The sequence below is a fragment of the Callithrix jacchus genome, chromosome 8 (assembly GCF_049354715.1).
Source record: "Callithrix jacchus isolate 240 chromosome 8, calJac240_pri, whole genome shotgun sequence".
NCBI classification, from domain to species: domain Eukaryota; kingdom Metazoa; phylum Chordata; class Mammalia; order Primates; family Cebidae; genus Callithrix; species Callithrix jacchus.
In genome coordinates this window covers 87,079,499-87,098,382 of record NC_133509.1, presented here as the reverse complement: position 1 = coordinate 87,098,382, position 18,884 = coordinate 87,079,499, and the positions used below count along the sequence as shown (strand labels likewise).

The following is an 18,884-nucleotide window of genomic DNA, read 5'->3' as shown; positions in this document are numbered from 1 at the left end:
CACATAGAGGATTTTCCTCTTAACTGCTTTGAAAAGACTCTAAAGGGGAGAGTTGTTGACTCCTTTTATTGCCTCTTTCAGTCTGAAATGATAAACTGTATTGAGATCTAATCAACATTTTATTTGAGACTGGTTCAGTGAGCAGGTTCTGTTCTCCAGTAGTAGCATTAAACTGCAAGTAAGCTGACTTCAGACGAATGTTCTTACAGGAACTTTGTAAGTATTATATGCTCCATTTGTTGCAAAATATGAAGTGTGTCTTTTACCTGAGTATGATGCCCACAGATGTTGATACAATTTATTTGATAGTTATAGTTGTTAATTTCCTCTTTTTCCTGAGAGGGAAAGCTATTAAATTTATGGTTCGTAAGGGAATATTAGGCCGATAAAGGGGGAACTAACCAAAGGTTTCCTACAAAAGCTTGGTGTCAGCTATTCCAAAATTTAAACATGTCCAAATGCATAACGATTTAATATTGTTGTTCCAAGAGGATAGATGACCCTAGCACAGTAGTCTTTCAAACATTTAAAAGCAGAACTGTTTGTCAATTATTATTGTATACAGTACCCTACACCAAAATGGGATTGGTGGAGCTAATGAGGGCTACCAGCTTTTCTACCCGCCTAAGGAACACAAAGGCAAATCCTCATACTGTTTCCTTACTACCAAGAAGACTAGTGTTTTCTCTTGAAGTACTTCCTCCTTGATGTGCTTTGGAGCTTAATATTTGGATGCTGAACAGTACATTTTAGCCATTTTTCTTTTTCTTTTCTTTTTTTTTTTTTTGAGACGGAGTTTTGCTCTTGTTACCCAGGCTGGAGTCCAATGGCGTGATCTTGGCTCACCGCAACCTCCACCTCCTGGGTTCACGCAATTCTCCTGCCTCAGCCTCCTGAGTAGCTGGGATTACAGGCACGCACCACAATGCCCAGCCAATTTTTTGTATTTTTTTTTTTAGTAGAGACAGGGTTTCACCATGTTGACCAGGATGGTCTCGATCTCTTGACCTCGTGATCCACCCGTCTCGGCCTCCCAAAGTGCTGGGATTACAGGCTTGAGCCACCGCGCCCGGCCGCTTTAGCCATTTTTCTACTGTTATCTCACCAAGCAATTCTTACAGTGCTGTTACCCTCTTGTATTAGTCCTTAGTTACATGTCACTCATTCTTTCCATTATTTAAATGAGCTGTGTGTACATACTTCTTTAGAGTTAAGGGATGAGACAAAACTTACATGTTATATGCCAACTCTGATCCATGCCAGCAGGAACATTATACTGAAGAATTGAGAGCCTCTTCTAGCCCAAAGGGTCAATGTCTACATGTAGTTGGGAGGTATATCTGTAGTATTGGCAGACATTCTGTAGTTATGGAAAACATTTACCTATGACTTTCCCCTTCTTTTTGTATTGGCGTCTGTTGTGGTAATAGTCAATTGCATTTTAAAGAGTCATCTTCTTTAGAATCTTCCTACAGTGGAATTGGGTCAATTTCCTATGAATTCTTTGAAATATCTTGCTTTAAAATCTAGGATATAGATTTTATGTTCAAGTCACAATCCTTTTACCCATTAGTAAGACCAGGTGTACTGATAGTGCTAGACTAGGTTATACTGTGGAAACAACCCCGAAACCTTAGGAGTTTAAAATAATTATTTAATTTTTTTATTATTATTTTTTTCTGAGACAGAGTTTCAGTCTTGTTACCCAGGCTGGAGTGCAGTGGCGCTTTCTTGGCTCACTGCAACCTCTGCCTCCTGGGTTCAAGCAATTCTCTTGCCTCAGCCTCTCAAGTGGCTGAGATTACAGGCTCCCACCACCTTGCCCAATGAATTTTTTGTATTTTTAGTAGAGACAGGGTTTCATCATGTTGGCCAGGCTGGTATCGAACTCCTGACTTTAGGTGACCCTGCCTCAACCTCCGAAAGTGCTGGGATTATAGGCATGAGCCACCATGCCTGGCCTGATAGTTAATTTTATAGTCACACCGGATCAGCTGGGAGCTTTCCCCATGTTGTTCTCTTTCTGGGACTTGTGCTGACAGCAAAGGCCTAATTTTGAGTGTTATCAGTCATCATGGCAGAGGGAAAAATGTATTGTGATTGATTATACATGTATACATGACTCTTAAAGGTTTCCAGAATGTGAAGTGAAATGTCACCTCACATTTCATTGACCAAATCAAGTCATGGCTATACTTAAGTGATGGAAGTGAGAGGTATATTTTAACGTGCAGAGAACTAGAAACATTTGATGAACAGTCCTCTCTTGTCAACAAATACTTTCCTTCCTATACGTAGTTCATCCTTGGCTTTTCTTGGTGGCGATAATTCAAAATTCCCATCTTCACTGTGTGAAGCCTGATGTTCAGAATCTCTGAGTAATGCCCAGCAGTGGTCATCGCTATACTGGTCTAGATAGAATTTATTTGTTTCCCACCCACTGTTGAATACATAAGGCAATGTTGAGAGAGATAAGTGTAAGTGTTTTCATTTGGAGAGAGGAAGAATGGAAGACACACACCAGAATCTAGACTGTAGCAATCTACAGTTGAAATCTCTCTGGGCAGGTGTTTCTAGGGTTCTAGTTCTGTTCCCTGAGCTCTCTAGGCCAGTTTAAAGAACAACAATAACCTAACACAATAGAAATGAATTACAGAAAAAGTGGAATAAAGAACATCAGATTACAAGCCCAACTTAAAAATTATTAGATTCAACAAACATAAAATTACTGCATGAAATTGCTATAAAATCTCCTAAACATTTACATTCCATTTCTGTAGTTATGTCATTTAGACCAGTAATAAATAGTGCTTACTCTGCACCTGCCCTACAGCATAGTTCTCCGTGGTTCTTGGCTTTGCCCTGTGCGAGATTCTTACATTTTTGTTATTCTTGGCCACATCCAAAATATGGCCTATTTCTGTGGCTGAGCAGTTTTGTCAGTTTGTTTTGTGACCATGGACAGGTGGGGGCCTAAGGATTGTTTCAAGTTTCGAACATCTAGTCTTTTGGATGGCAATTCTCTGAGTATTTTTCTTTTAATACCTTGTTAAACACCACTAACACCATTACACAGTACCAATCTGTCTTCCAACCTCTTCTTTTAGGGCTATAAATAAGTTCATTAGCCACAGGAACCTAGGTACACATTCATTATAAGTTAATCAGGTACATGCCTTCTCCAAATTATTGTAGTGACAGTTTTATCAAATGTTTTGTCACTTGTTAATGTGGGTCACTTGCTGAGCTCCAGTCTCTGATAAATGTTTTTCTGAGTAGGCCCACAACAGTTTCTATGCTGTTTGGCTGCTAAGCCAGTGTTTTGGAGTTTTTGTTAAGATGGCATCTCACTTCTAGTTTATACATAGGTCAAGAGAGACTAGTTTATGCTGCTATAATAACTCCTGCCATCTCAGTGACTTAAGACAACAAGTTTTATTTCTTCCTATGTCACATGCTCATTATACCTTAGCTGGGAGTTCTCTGTGTTATGCTCCTGCTCACAGAACATTTCTCGTAACTGCAGCAGAAGACAGTAAAGCCTAGCTTTATTAATGCTAGCTGTGGAAACTGTTTCCTGAAACAGACAGAGGCCACTTTTGCTCTCATTTTATTGGCCACAGTAAGTCATATGGTGGTCCTAACTAACTTCACCAGAGTTGGGGGATGGAGGGAGCTTAAGTGTAATCAGTAACTGCAAGAAGAACTAGAACTATGCTAATGAACTATCACACCAAGGTAACAAGGCCACATGTCTCTGAAGGTACTCATCACTTGGTTCTGATATCTTAGATTTTTGTAGTATTAAGTTTTTGGCTTTTGTTTGTTTGTTTTTTAGACAGGGTCTTCCTCTTTCACCCAGGTTGGAGTGCAGTGGCATGATCATGATTCGCTGTAGCCTCAATCATGATCACATTTGGCTTCCCGAGTAGCTGGGGCTACAAGTGTGTGCTACCATGCATGGCTACGTTTCTTTTTTTCTGTTTTTTGTAGAGACAGGGTCTCTATGTTGTGTAGGCTGCTCTTGAACTCCTGGGCTCAAGTGATCTTCATGCCTTGGCCTCACAAAGGGCTGAGATTATAAAGCGTGAGCCACCGTGGCTGGCCAGGTATTGTTTTTCATTCCCTTTTCTAATTATTGTAGGTAAAAACAACTTACCAAGTACCTTTTGTATCTTTGTTTTCACTCTGTTCTTGTTGATATTCTCTTTCCCTACTCACATTCCCTTGTTTTTAGTTAAGAGCTTTTTATGAGGACAGCATGTCTCTGAGGAAATGCATTTTATTTTCCATACATGTGAAATGTCCACTCTTCCATGGCCCTATAACGTAGATAACCTCCCCCTACTCCCTTGCCCCCATTTCTTCTTTCTTAGAGGCAGTTACTTTCAACTGCTCACTGTTTGTTTTGGCATTGACCTTCCTATTTCCAATAACCTTGGTTTTCGGTTTTGTGAAAGTCGAAAATTTAGTTCTCTTTCATTTCTTTTGCCATCCCAGCTGCATGTTTCCTTACTTTCTCTCTTCTCTTTCTCTCAACAGTTGTTAGGGTTTTGGTTAAATCATTATTCAGTATTTATTTCATTATGAAGACATACATTCTACTTCTAACTGACCCATGGTGTATTCTTTGCTTTAAGTAATTTAAAAAATCATCAAATCTTACCAAAGATGGAACAAACTGCAGAGATTACTACTGAGTTCCTAACTCTAAACATATGTAAGAACAATCACCAGGGTCTCTAACTGATTAAAAGCACAGTATTTTACATATATAATCTTGTTTGTCTAGTGAGATAGAAGATATAGGAAAGTGTTTAAGCATTGGCTATATGGTTAGACTTTCTGTGCTACAAAAATACATTCTGGGAGAAAAGAGTAATGTGTTAACACTAATGTCCAATTTAGTGTTAAAATAGTTACATTGTAACCTGGAGGCCAAGAAAGATGATATTTTATACTAGAATCTTTCAACTGTGCTTTTAGTGTTGTACAGTTTAATTAGGTTATAGTTATTTCATATATAGTAATGAATATTAGTTATTCCCTTAGCCTCAGAAATACATGCATTTTCTCCAGAATATGAAGAAAATAGTGGATGACCTATTTTAAAACATCCCTGTTAATATAAAGTAGCTTTCATATAGGTAGGTTTAAAATGGTTATAATGTATAATCAATTTAAATGTCAATAATACCCCTTAATTAGGTTATTAAAATTACATATATATATATATATATATATATATATATATATATATACCTCTTATAGTTCTTGCTTCTACTTTGAGTTTTTCAACTCTTGACTCATTATTAAAAATTGATGGCAAATTTTTTTTCACTGTTTGATATATACTATCTCTGATGAAGAGAATTATTAGGAAATAACCAATGAGTAATTAGTTTATTTTTCTTTTTCAGGAATACTGACTTGTTAGGGAGAGATATTTTGTGTTTATTGGTAATATTGAATGAGCAGAGTAAATACTCAATGTAATATGATTTTTCATACGTTTCAAATTCTTTATCATTTTATTCTTTGCTAAAAATTTTTACCTTATCCTTATGAGTATACAGAAATTATCTTTTGTTGTTTTTTCCTGCTGCCTATTTTGAGATACTGAGCTTGCATTTGAAAGAGATGGGTCCTGTTTGAAATTTTAAAAATATTAAAACAAAATTTTCACCTATAGCTATGGCTGTTTTTATGTTATACTAATTTTTGTAAACTTTCTTCTTTTAAATGTAGATAACATAGATCATCAGTAGAAAACTTCCTGAAGTTGTTCAAGAAAAATTTGAAAGTAGCATAACAGAAAACAAAGGGAATTAACAGCAGATAAGAGGACAGCATGGAAGTAAGTACACCATGAAAGAGGATGAGAGGAGGATCTCTAAAACAAATTTGCGTTCAGAACATATAATTGAATTAAAGTATGAGTTAAAAAAGATATTTTCATTTCTAAGCAGTATAAAGAAACCTAAGTGTTATGTGCTACAAAATATGTATATTTAGAAGGAATGTTCTTCCCTCGTTTTTTTTTTTTCCTGCCTCAGATTTATTTGTACAAGTAGCACAAGAGGACCCCAGACCCATGCAGATGACAACCTGGGGGGTTGCACCAGTCCTTTTGTCCTCACATTGGCGGACAGAGGTATCTACTCTGAAGCCTTTTTAGGGGTCTGGGCACCTTTGGGAGCCTGAACTGGAACTGCACCTGTGGCTGCAGCCTGGGCCTTTGTTTGTTCATTGGCCTTTGGCCGGCAGAGCCTTTGCCCCTTGACAATGCAGGCAGGAGCACGCTTCCCAAGCTTGGGGTGGGCAATGTAAACAAGTCGATCAAGATTGCAGCTGACACATTTTGGGATCTTGGGCTTAACCTCCTTGGGCTTTACAAGGGCCTTGATAGTCTCAGCATGTGCACTCATGGCCTTGGCGTTGTTGGCCTGCATCTTCTTTAGGCCCTTCTTGTTGTGCTTCTTGACAAACTGCATGTTCCTCAGGAACTTGGGGTCCACCCCCTTAAGAGATTCATATCTTTGTGATCAGGGTTTCTTGATACCATTTTTGTGCTATTTTCGGGACTGGTTGTGTTTGGTGTGGTTCTTGGACTAGGCCATGTCTGTACCTAAGCCACGGTTCCCCTTCTTCTGTTGTTTAAATAGGTTTCTTCTAGGAGATTTAAAGTAAAAAGAAAGTAAACATATTAGGCATATTTTGGATGTCTCATTCCCATGTTAATGGTATTAAATAATTATTTGATTATTTCTTATATTCAACTATAGGTAAAGAAAAATAAAATGTCCAATTTGAGAAATGGATTGGTTAATGTTTGAGAATTAATTTTAGAACCCTTGAAAATGACAATTAGCCTAACATACTCTAGTGAATATCTATGCAATTTAAGATAATTAAGCATTTTCTAGATAGCTTTGATAGCTTTCATAAGTATCAAAAATCAATAGTATTATTAAGTTGATGTTGTTATATATTGTCCCCCCTCAAATTTTTAATATATAGTAAAGTACTAGCAAAATCAAATGATAGGACTAATGACTTGGCTTTTTCTTTTTGTAGGTTTTACTCCATTCGTTCATTTAACAAATTCATTCAACAAACCCTTGTTGAATACCTTCTCTGTGCTAGGTGTTGTCTTAGGAAACAGAACACAGCAGTGAAGAAACAGGCAAACTCTTCTGCTCATATGCAACTGGAGCTGATAATGTCTTCCGGCTTCAGTGTCTTCAGAGTTGCGATCTCTTTTGTCATAATGTGCATTTCTTACATGCCAACAATAGACTCTTTACCAGAACTGAGTCCTCAGAAATATTTTAGTACATTGCAACCAGGAAAAGCCTCTTTAGCTTATTTTTGTCAAGCTGGTAAGTATTTTTAAAATTCAAATATGATTCTTGTGATGTTTTTATTGCTGTTTAATCAATAAGAGTGGGAGATTACTGTTAGGATTAATAATATGTGCTATACAGTTGTTACTATAATATGCCTGACTGGGTTTGAATCCGGCCCCTGCCACTTAGCCTGTGGTGTGACCCTGGTTAAGTCACCTGGCTTCTGTGTGTTTCTCTTTCATCAGTTCAGAAGAAACAGTACTTTATAAGTTTGTTGTGAGGATTAAATGAGTTTACTTATGTGCTTAGTCCATAGTAAATACTAGATAAGAATTGACTGCTAGTATAATATCTGAAAGAATACATTCTCATGTTTTTAGCATGTAACTATTTTAAGTTTTTTAAAACTTTAAATGTAGTACTGGTAGTGCTTTAGATTAATACTCTGCTTTAGCTCCGTTGTTAATTACACTAAATTAACTAATATAACATTGAAATAACTAATACTTTTTGAATAGTCAAATTCAAGTCTTCATGTCTTAAAAACACTATTCTTGGAATTAGTAAGTGTAGTGAGTACACATTTCTGTTGGCTCCCTTATTATACTTGTGATTTGAAAATGGTATTTTAAAATCATTTTGAAAGTTTTTGTATGTGTACATGTGTGTTATATATATGGTATTAAACTTGCAAGAATAATGCCAAATGTAAGGTTTAAATCAAACACTTATATTATTATTTTAGGAAGCTTTTAAAGTCTATTTACAAAGTTAAAATACATTATGATAAAAACATTAGAAATAAGAATAGTGAGGCAGTAGTAAATAAGGGCATGAGAACACATGTAATGAGATATATTTAGTTAATTATTTGTTCTTTCCTGCTAGTTGAACAAATGAATCTATTTCTTCTGTGTTTCAGATTTTAAAATTCATTTTTACGGGGCAATTTATAAATATTAATGAAACATTTTTTATTTTAGATTCCCCAAGAACGTCTGTATTTCTTGAAGAACTGAATGAGGCTGTTAGACCTCTGCAGGACTATGGAATTTCAGTTGCCAAGGTGGAAATATATTTATGTTAACTAAAATATTAGTGACAAACGTCTTACAACTTTATGGCTTAAGACTGAATATCTTAAAATACTTCTGTTTCATACCTTTTTCCAAACTGGAAATATATTTTTTTTCATAAGAAGAGACAGAAGCACAGAAAGATAGTTTTGGATTATTGCATAACATAGTACACATAGAGGGGACAAAAAGCTGTTTAAAAATTTTTAGCTTAGAATTTAACTTTACGTTGTAACCATTCTATTGGGCCTATGGTATCATTTTTCAAATCTATAGTTAGGTTTTTTTTTGTTTTATTTTTCCCAATGAATATTTCATAATCAGTAGCCACAGTTCAGTTGTTTTTAAGTTTTTATTAGCACAAACTGAAGTAACAAAATGGAGGTAATTGAAGAATTTTTTCCTGTTCTTTTAAGTCTTTATAATTGTTTATGTTTTACTTTTTCACATTTATTTTTAGAACAAAGTTATAACAACTCAACATTACATATTTAATTTTTTTCTCAAAAAATATTCAAACTTGCCATAGAGTATTATAGAAAATTTCCATATGCATCATGGATTAGATAGATATGTAAGCCTTTCAGTTAATTTAAACTTAGAATTTATATATCAGACAACTGAATGAGGGGTAACCCACTGATATTAAGTTCTTTCAGTCTGCCTGACTTTCTGTGTATATTTTTTCTTAGTTTATTGGCCTTCCTCTTCTAAGAGATGGCTGTTGTCACTCTTGGTCTCTGCAGCTAGAGTTCCCAAAGCAGGAAGCATAGAAAGGTTAACTAACATTGGCTGTATACTTTAAAAAATATCTATATTTTAAATGTGTCAATTCTGTGTGTGTAGAGATCTCAATTAACTTTGAACAACTGATTTCACTCTAGAATGATAATGGCAATCATCTCCAAGGATCTCTGAATAAAATTTAAAATTGAAACTTAGAAATGACATAGTAGGTTGGTATGAGACTCAAAAGGAATAATCATACTGTTGATCTAGTAACTAGTAGACTGTAACTAGTAACTATGCATATAGTAACTGGAATAGAATGTTAAAGTTCATGCCCAAGCCGTGTTGCCCTTGTGAACTAACATAACTGAAACTCCTGATTTTACAGTGAGAATGCTGAGCTCTATCTAAAAAGGAGACAGTGGCGAATGAGTTAAACCCTTGTTGAGTGCCTAGCTCAGTTCCTGGCACATAGTGCTCAGTAAGTGTTTGTGAGATTGAAATGAGCTTACCATATTTAATCTTCTTTTTGACTAAGTCCCTGTCCTTTTCTTTGGAGAGTTTATATCCTAAATAGGGAGGATAAAACACATTCACAAATCATTTTAATAACTAGCAGAACCTGATCATTGTAACAGGAGAGATACAAATAAAGTGCCTTAGTAGTTTTTTTTTTTTTTTTTTTTTTGAGACAGTCTCGCTCCACCCAGGCTGGAGTAGAGTGGTGTGATCTCAACTCACTGCAACCTCCGCCTCCCGAGTTCAAACAGTTCTCCTGTTTCAGCCTCCCGAATAGCTGGGACTACAGGCGCACGCCACTATACTCAGCTAATTTTTGTATTTTTAATAGAGATGGGTTTCACCATATCGGTCAGGCTGGTTTCAAACTCCTGACCTCAGGTGATCCTCCTACCTCAGCCTCCCAAAGTGCTGGGATTACAGGTGTAAGCTACCGCTCCATGCCCATAGAAATTTATAGGAAAGAAAGCCCATATTTGGTTTTGAGGTGGAAAGTCACAGATGGTATTGGGAAAGATTTCACAAAAAGCAACATTTAAGATTGTTTCAGAAGTTAAGATTGCAAGAGGCAGAGGTGGATGAAGAAAATACTAAAATACAAATGGACTGTATATTCTAGTCAAGACAATGAATGTCAAGCTGGATGTAATAACCCAAGACAGCTGTATGGTATTTAGAAATGCATCCAAAATAAAGGCTTCAGAAATTATCAAAATAAAAATGAAGGAAAAAATATATATTATACAAGTGATAATCAAAAGAAATCTAATGTAGCTGTACACTTTGTCCCTTGACAGACTCTTCTCCATATCTAGCCAGATGTGTCAGGATACATCACTACCATGCTGAGAAAGTCCTTTCATTACAGTTATGATCAAGTAGAAGCGTTTGAGTATTGTGGACACTGGCTTTGTCTCTGATCTCATTTTCTGACCTTCTACTTTGTTCAGTTCTTTCTTAATACATAGTGGTCATCTTTCTGTTACTGTTATTCGAACCTGCTAGAGGTGCTGTTACCACAGGGCCTTTGCAGATATTTTCTCCTCTACTTAGAACTCATCTCTTTTACTTACTGGTATATTTGTATGCATTACTCCATTTTTTCAGTTCTTTGTGCAAATGTCACCTTTTCAGAGATACCTTCCTTGATTACCTCTCTAAAATGCCCTATCACATGCTATCCCTTACAATTTTTTTTTTGCTTATAGAACTTAACACTACATGTTAATTAATTTTTAAATTGTCTCTACTTTTAGAATATAAGTTCTAAAGCTAAATATTTTTATTTGGAACTTACCTGTACCCCAAGTGAGTAGAACAGTGACGGACATATGGTAGACATTCTAGTATTTTGAATTGATGAAATGAATGGACACATCTATTGTCATTAATACCAGCCACCCTTATGCTCTAACTTACATTTTTTAAAATTACATATGTTAAAATTTATGTTTTGGTACGAAAAAATGCTCATCATCACTGGTCATTAGAGAAATGCAAATCAAAACTACATTGAGATACCATCTCACGCCGGTTAGAATGGTGATCATTAAAAAATCTGGAGACAGCAGATGCTGGAGAGGATGTGGAGAAATAGGAACACTTTTACACTGCTGGTGGGAGTGTAAATTAGTTCCACCATTGTGGAAGACAGTGTGGTGATTCCTCAAGGACCTAGAAATAGAAATTCCATTTGACCCAGCGATCCCATTACTGGATATATCCAAAGGACTATAAATCGTTCTACTATAAGGACATATGCACATGAATGTTCATTGCAGCACTATTTACTATAGCAAAGACCTGGAATCAGCCCAAATGCCCATTGATGATAGACTGGACAGGGAAAATGTGGCACATATACACCATGGAATATTATGCAGCAATCAAAAATGAGTTCGTGTCCTTTGTAGGGACATGGATGAACCTGGAGAACATCATTCTTAGCAAACTGACACAAGAACAGAAAATGAAATACCGCATGTTCTCACTCATAGGCGGGTGTTGAACAATGAGAACCCATGGACACAGGGAGGGGAGCACTACACACTGGGGTCTGTTGGGGGGAATAGGGGAGGGACAGCGGGGGGGTGGGGAGTTGGGGAGAGATAGCATGGGGAGAAATGCCAGATAGAGGTGAAGGGGAGGAAGGCAGCAAATCACACTGCCATGTGTGTACCTATGCAACTATCTTGCATGTTCTTCACATGTCCCCCCAAAACCTAAAATGCAATAAAAAATTATGTTTTGGTTATAGCTATACTCTGATTTTAACTCTGATTCTCTGTTTCTGGTTTCTTAGTGTCAGTTCCTGTTTTGTAGCTTTTTAAACAAATGTTGCTTTCCCAATTGTTACTCTTCTTCCTCAAATTCTATTAAAATTAAATCAAACAAGAAAACCCCCTCTTAAAAGAAACAAAAACCTTAGCTAATGTAAAACAAAATAACTATTCTTCTAGTCTTAGTTTTGCTTAGTTAATGTTGGTGGCTACCTATTTGCCCCATGTAAAAACCCCTTCATACTTTTTTCTCTTTCCTCTCCTCTTCTATCCCAATCTGCATGTACACGCTCAGTCTTCTCCCTAGTTTTACGTATTGTATTTGTAAAAAGCCTTTTGAATCTCTTCTGTCCTTTTTTGGCTTTACTTGTGGTTCACGTCATCTGTGACTTATACTAATGTGATAGTCTTTTAAACTCTCTCCTTATCTTTATGTTCTTTTGCTTTCTGTTTTATCTTCATGTTGTTGCCAAGATTGTTGTTATGTATTTTTTTCACTTAGAGTTCAGAGTATAAGCTATCCAGGGCTGGTATGGCTGGTCTGACATTATCATTGACTTAGTTCATTCTCTCTGTTGGACAATCCTTAGCAAGTAGTGTTTTTAAAGATGCCGTTATGGTCCATGATTGCTGTTGGTACTCCAGCTGCCTTGTCTATTTTTGGCCAAGGAGAAGTGGAAAGAGGAAAAGTATCAGTCAGCTGGCTTTTAAGAGCCTTTTAGGAGTTCCAACCCAGTGACTCCTCCTAACACCATTGAGACATTGCAGGCTGTTGGGGAGGCTGGGAAAGCCTTTTAATGGCATATTCGCTTTTAGCAAAGTTCTGTTAGTAAACAAAAGGGAAGGATGGATTTTGGGTGGGAAACCAGCAGTATTTGCTATCTCTGTGTTCTGCTGATATCCTTTCATGATCCCAAGTTAGCACTCACTTTTGTGCTTCCTGGCTTTTGCTCATACTTTTTGTCTTGCCTTAAATGTGTCCTTCCTTTTCTACCTGGTTACCACCTACTTGTTCTGTAAGATTTAATTCAGAAATAGTGCCTTTTCTGGGTTATCTCATGCACTTAAATATGTGAGCAATTATAGCATACAAATCAGAAAAAAAAAAAACATAAAGTACAAAATTTGACCTGGAAACAAGCTGTAATGTTTAATTTTCCTTCTTGTTTCCCTAACCAAGAAATGTGACCTTTTGATACCTATGCTAAACCTTAAGTATACTCTTTTAAAGGTTAATTGTGTCAAAGAAGAAACATCAAGATACTGTGGAAAAGAAAAGGATTTCATGAAAGCATATTTATTCAAGTAAGCTATTTTTCTGAGTGTATTGAACAAATTAAATTTATACTCCTAGAATATTCAAATATGTAAAATATCCCTGAGCTAGAATAAAGTTGTATGTAGTGGGAATCATGTAAAGCTTAACAAAAAGTTCAAGTAATAGATTTGTTACCTAACCTCTCTGTACTTTAACTTCCTTATTTATAAAACGGAGAGTAATACCTACTTCACAAGGTTGTTTGGGGAAGTTCTTGTGTAAGCTCCTAAACAAATGCCTGGTAAGCAAGTGCTTACCAAATTTTATGTTCTTGGTAGATATGTCCGGTCCAAATAGGGTATGAAATAAATATACTTTATATTTTGAGAGATCTGCCAATCTCTCTGCACTTGGGTTTGATCTACCTGAGGTTTCTGAAATCCTTGGGATTTGGCTGAGGAAATGGGAGGAGGTCTTGCTTTCTCGGGCACCTTCAGAGGATACTTCTTTTTCCTTCTTGTCTTCTTCCCAGCCCAATTTCGGGGGGAGGGAGGGCGGGTGTGTGTGTGTGTGTGTGTGTGTGTGTGTGTGTGTGTGTGATTGGAGAGATTGATAGGAGTCCTTATTTGGACTCATTTTTTTTTCTAGTCTTTTTGCTAGGTCCAGAGACTAGGCTTTTTAAAGTTCATATATTACTGAGAATGTATTATGTGCCAGGACTCTGGTAGGTATGTGGGGTATGTGGATATGACACAGGCTGTAATATCAAAGACCTTTTAACCTAATGTATTTGATAGACAGGTAAATTGAATTCTAAGGAAATATTTCTGTGTTTTTAAATGTTAATATGTTTTTAAACTTTTTATAGGGGCAACATATTGCTCAGAGAATTCCCTACTGACACCTTGTTTGATGTGAATGCCATTGTTGCTCATGTTCTCTTGTAAGTACAGGGGCTATCCATTCATTTGTTTACTTGTTATCTATTGATTTTATTTTAAATAACCACAATTCGTAAATATTTCAGGGTTTTAACATTTTATTTGTAGGCAACAATTTCCCACAAATTACTAATCTATCTTCCCACATTGAAGATCTAAAATTTCTTTAATGGCAAAGGATACAGAAACATGAAGGGCGCGGTGGCTCACGCCTGTAATCCCAGCACTTTGGGAGGCCGAGGTGGGTGGATCACGAGGTCAAGAGATCGAGACCATCTTGGTCAACATGGTGAAACCCCGTCTCTACCAAAAATACAAAAAATTAGCTTGGCATGGTGGCACATGCCTGTAATCCCAGCTACTCGGGAGGCTGAGGCAGGAGAATTGCCTGAACCCAGGAGGCGGAGATTGTGGTGAACTGAGATTGTGCCATTGCACTCCAGCCTGGGTAACAAGAGCGAAACTCTGTCTCAAAAAAAAAAAGAGTAGGAAATGACTCAACAAGCCACATGGAGTGAGGTCCAACTGGAGGAGTGAAGATTTTGCCAGATATCTTAGTTTATTGAGGCTGCTATAACAAAATACTATAGACTGGGTGGCTTATAAACAACAGAAATTTATTTTTCACAGTTCTGGAATCTGGAAGGTCCAAGATCAAAGTACTGGTATACAGATTTGGTATGCGGTGAGGGCCCCTGGTTTATAGATGGTCATCTTTTCCCTGTGTCCTCACATAATGAAAGGGATGAGGGAGATCTCTAAGGGTCTCTTTTATTAGGGCACCAATCTCATTCATGAGGACTCTGCCCTTATGACCTCCTAATACCATCACATTGGTAGTTAGGATTTCAGTATAGAATTTCGTTAGGATTTCAGTATAGAATTTCAGGGAGACACCAACATTTAGACCATAGTACCATGTAGGAAGCTTATCTTTGTTTTTTGTTTGTTTTTGAAATGGGGTCTTACTCTGTCACCCAGGCTGGAGTGCAATGGCATGATCTTGGCTTCCTGCAACCTCCACTTCCTAGGCTCAAGGATCCTCCCACCTCAGCCTCCTGTAGCTGGGACCACAGGCATGTGCCACTCATCTTTGTTATTCTCACTGGGATTTTTAAAGTACCTGGCTTTCTTCTTATCCCAGCTGGATTTCTTTCTGGATTCTCTAGCTCTGTGCCTGCTCAGTTAGTACAGAAAGAGTTCATCCAAGCACATACCTGAGTGTTGACTGAGAGAGGAAGTTTAAGTTTTCTGGCATGGAATCTTTAGGTCAGGTTATTTAGGTCTATCTGGAGTCCATTCCTGCAATCTACCCCTGAATTCAATCTGATATTCTCTTTGGTCAGAGAGCTAGAAAATATGACTTATTAAGGACACAGGTTTACATGGACTTTTTCAATTTAATGTTGTAAGCCTATTGTCCAGTAAGACCTTTGCCGACATTCGCTGTCTTTTTCTGCTTGACTCTCTTCCTCTCTTAGCTACAAAAATTGGTAGTTTAACTCCTGGACATGCAAAGCTTATAGGTGAAAAGTTGTGCTTATCACTTTACAAATGTTCCAGTCCAAATAATGTGTTAACAAAAGACCTTTAGAAATTCCTGACAACCATGGACCCTGATACTTGTGGACTAATAAGCCAGTTGTAATGAGTGAAGATGGTCTTTTGAGGAAGGAAGTCCTTGGAATTCCTTTCCTGGGACAAAGGGATGGTGGGGGCTCTGTGAAGCTTAGCAAAAAGTCCAAGTAATAGATAGGACATTTGTTCTCAGGAAGCTTACTAGTTTAGTTGTTTTTCCATTGGATACCTGATGACTATCTTTGACCCAGAAATGGGGTTGAAGAAACAGAAAAATAAGTCTTTTCATAAAGTATGAAATCAAATTTGACACCAAATCCTGGAGTGGCATGTCCACATTGAACAACTTGATGACAAGGTGATTTTGAAACCTCTGGCCATGGTATGTTGAGGCTGTTAGTTCCACGGACCCTGTTAAATAAACTGGTTAGCCTGTGAGGCTTATCTTATTCAGTCCTGCTTTGGTAGTGTCCTGTTCTTAGTGCTGTACTAATGCTGATTTATAGAACATGAATTCCACAAATAGATTATTCCCCATGTTCCTGCTGTGTGCCAGATACTTGTTAGACATTGGCTATAAAAACAGAATGGGATGCGGCTTCTGTTCTTTAGGAATTTAGTGTTGCTCAGGAAGATACAGAAACGAAATATTATTAATATATGGCAAGTAAAATAGTAGAAGTATGTTTGCATAAGGGCTAATGGATCCACAGAGAAGGGAATAGTTACTCATGTCTAGAATGAGGGTGGATATTTATTAAGTGAGCTGGCATCCTGAAGGAAATGGCAGTGGCGATGGGTGTTAAAGGATAAGTGCTTGGTAAAGAAGGGGAAGATGGGAAAAGCAAGAGGAACTTTGTGACAAAGACATAGAGCAGCCATGTTCAATCTTTTCTTTGGCTTCCCTGGGCCACATTGGAAGAAGAATTGCCTTGGGCTACACATAAAATACACTAATGACAGCCAATGAGCTAAAAAAAAAAAAAAAAATCACAAAAACATCTCATAATATTTTAAGAAAGTTTTCGAATTTGTGTTGGGCCACATTCAAAGCTGTCCTGGGCTACATGTAGCCCATGAGCCGCAGGTTGGACAAGCTTGTCAAGGAAGTTAGAAATAGTAGGGGGAAGGTAGTTTTGCCAGAGTATAAAATGTGAAACAGGAGATAAGAGTAGAAATGTAGACATGGGATCAGAGGAAGCGAATTTTTGTTTTCTCTGTGTATAAGTTTAGGCTTTTGGGTAGCCACTGAAAAATGAGGAGCCCAGATCCAGGCCAAATCCTTATGTGATATTTTAGGCCTCACTATATGTAATATTCCAAGGCTATGTGTGGCAAACCTCACAGGGGGAAGCTGCCCTCACCATCCCACACTTGGCACACAAGCAGTACATTGCAGTTTTCTAGAGAAAATTGAGGTCAAGGACATAGGCCTATCCATCTCCTAATCCTTTAGGCCCCATGCTTATATGTACGTCTGCATTCCTAGCCCAGCTGCCTCCATTTTGAGGCCTCCTTATCAGAGTCCTTGGCTAAGGTACTTTTCTTCTCTTTGAGTCAGGGCCTTCCCACTCCTACTCCACATCCCTTTTGTTCCCTTAAGTCCATGGGTCCATAGAGAAGTGGGGCCTGTTGTTTGGGACTCCTTGGAATGAGATGATTTCTGTATCTGCACTTGCATCCACCTGACCCTTGCATGTGGTCATTCCGATGGGTGAAAAATATAACATTGTGGAGCCAGCATCTCTCTTTTTGCCTCTTGCTTGCACTTTCCTAGTAAGTAAATGAAATCTTGATTACTGCTTTTAGTTTGGCTTATTAGTCTAGTTGACCACTTTAACACCTGATTACTCAGCAAAGAGCTGTAGGCAGGCAAGCAATGTGATCAGATTAGTATTTGAGAGATAGATCATTCTGGTGGATATGAGATACATCTGTGGGGTTTGAGCACATGTATTAATCATTCTGTGCCCATCGTATAATCTAGGGAGGTACTCTACCTAGGGGGGTACTCTGCAAAGGGGGGATTTTCTTTTTAATGTTTAGGAGGTGAAATTAGCTGGACTTGGTAATGGTTAATTTGGTAACGGTCAGTCAAGCTACAAACTTGTTCATTCTTGATCTCTTTTCCTTCTTTCCTACCTCGTGCTACCCAGATCTAGTCTGATCACCATCTGAAACAGGCAAGGAAGAAGAACAAATTTACAGAGTATAAGTCAACTTTAGCAAGTGTAATGTCCGTCATGTCTCCGTCAGGCATCTATAGGAATCTGAGCCCCTGAGCAGTGTACATTGAGGTTTTGTCAACATATAGGTCAGCCAGGAAACATCCTAGGGCAACACTACCACTTAAGAGAAGAAGCTGAGAGAAATAAATAAATGTCAAGAAAGCGGAATTCCAAAGAGGCAGTGTCCTAATTTTTGTTTAAAATGTAAGAAAATGACTTATGTAATATATCATTTTATAATATTTCCCAGTAATGATATTTACCATGTTGAAGAACTATGCCAAACAGTATGCTATCTCATAGCTGTACCTTGCAAACCGCCATTAGGAAAAAACCTGTCTTCTTACTTTTGTATGGTGGAACCATCAGTTTGAAATACCCAGTGCCTGGCTAGCAGTTTTTTTTTTCTCTCTGTTGTACTCTTACAGTTGCATAGTATTCATAAAAATGGATTTGAACTGTTGCTTGACAACTTTTGCCTGTTTTATTGTTATGTTTTAAACTTTATTTATTTTGGGATGGGGTCTTGCTGTGTTTCCCAGGCTGGAGTGCATTGGCAATTCACAGGAGCTATCATAGCCCACTGTGGCCCCAAAATCCTAACCTGAAGGGATCCTCCCACCTCAGTCTCCGGAATAACTGGGAGTACAGGTGCACACCGCCACACTCAGCTTAAACTTTGTTTTTCTTTTTTTTGAGACAGAGTTTTCACTCTTGTTATCCAGGCTGGAGTGCAATGGCGCAATCTCGGCTCACCACAACCTCTGCCTCCTGGGTTCAGGCAATTCTCCTGCCTCGGCCTCCTGAGTAGCTGGGATTACAGGCATGCGCCACCAAGCCCAGCTAATTTTTTGTATTTTTAGTAGAGGCGGGGTTTCACCATGTTGACCAGGATGGTCTTGATCTCTTGACCTTGTGATCCACCTG

General features: G+C 37.7%; 1 protein-coding gene and 1 pseudogene across 32 annotated transcripts in view; one reads left to right on the top strand and one right to left on the bottom strand.

The window, feature by feature from the left end:
* Window positions 1-18,884, top strand: part of TXNDC16 (thioredoxin domain containing 16) — a 143,444-nt gene that overhangs the window by 2,314 nt on the left and 122,246 nt on the right. For 5 of the 32 annotated variants that reach the window (XM_078334929.1, XM_035260529.3, XM_078334926.1 and 2 more), the window contains exons 2-6: window positions 5,749-5,857; window positions 7,147-7,382; window positions 8,333-8,415; window positions 13,184-13,257; window positions 14,079-14,153. In XM_078334929.1, the coding sequence (XP_078191055.1) occupies window positions 7,205-7,382; window positions 8,333-8,415; window positions 13,184-13,257; window positions 14,079-14,153 (410 nt within the window). In that variant the 5' untranslated portion in view covers window positions 5,749-5,857; window positions 7,147-7,204. Of the gene's footprint in view, window positions 1-3,993; window positions 4,110-5,748; window positions 5,858-6,056; window positions 6,155-7,077; window positions 7,383-8,332; window positions 8,416-9,542; window positions 9,636-13,183; window positions 13,258-14,078; window positions 14,154-18,884 lie in introns of all 32 variants that reach the window. The other 27 variants (XM_009006034.5, XM_078334928.1, XM_017977115.4 and 24 more) reach the window with 15 other exon arrangements.
* LOC128928806 (large ribosomal subunit protein eL29 pseudogene) lies at window positions 6,159-6,620 on the bottom strand (annotated as a pseudogene).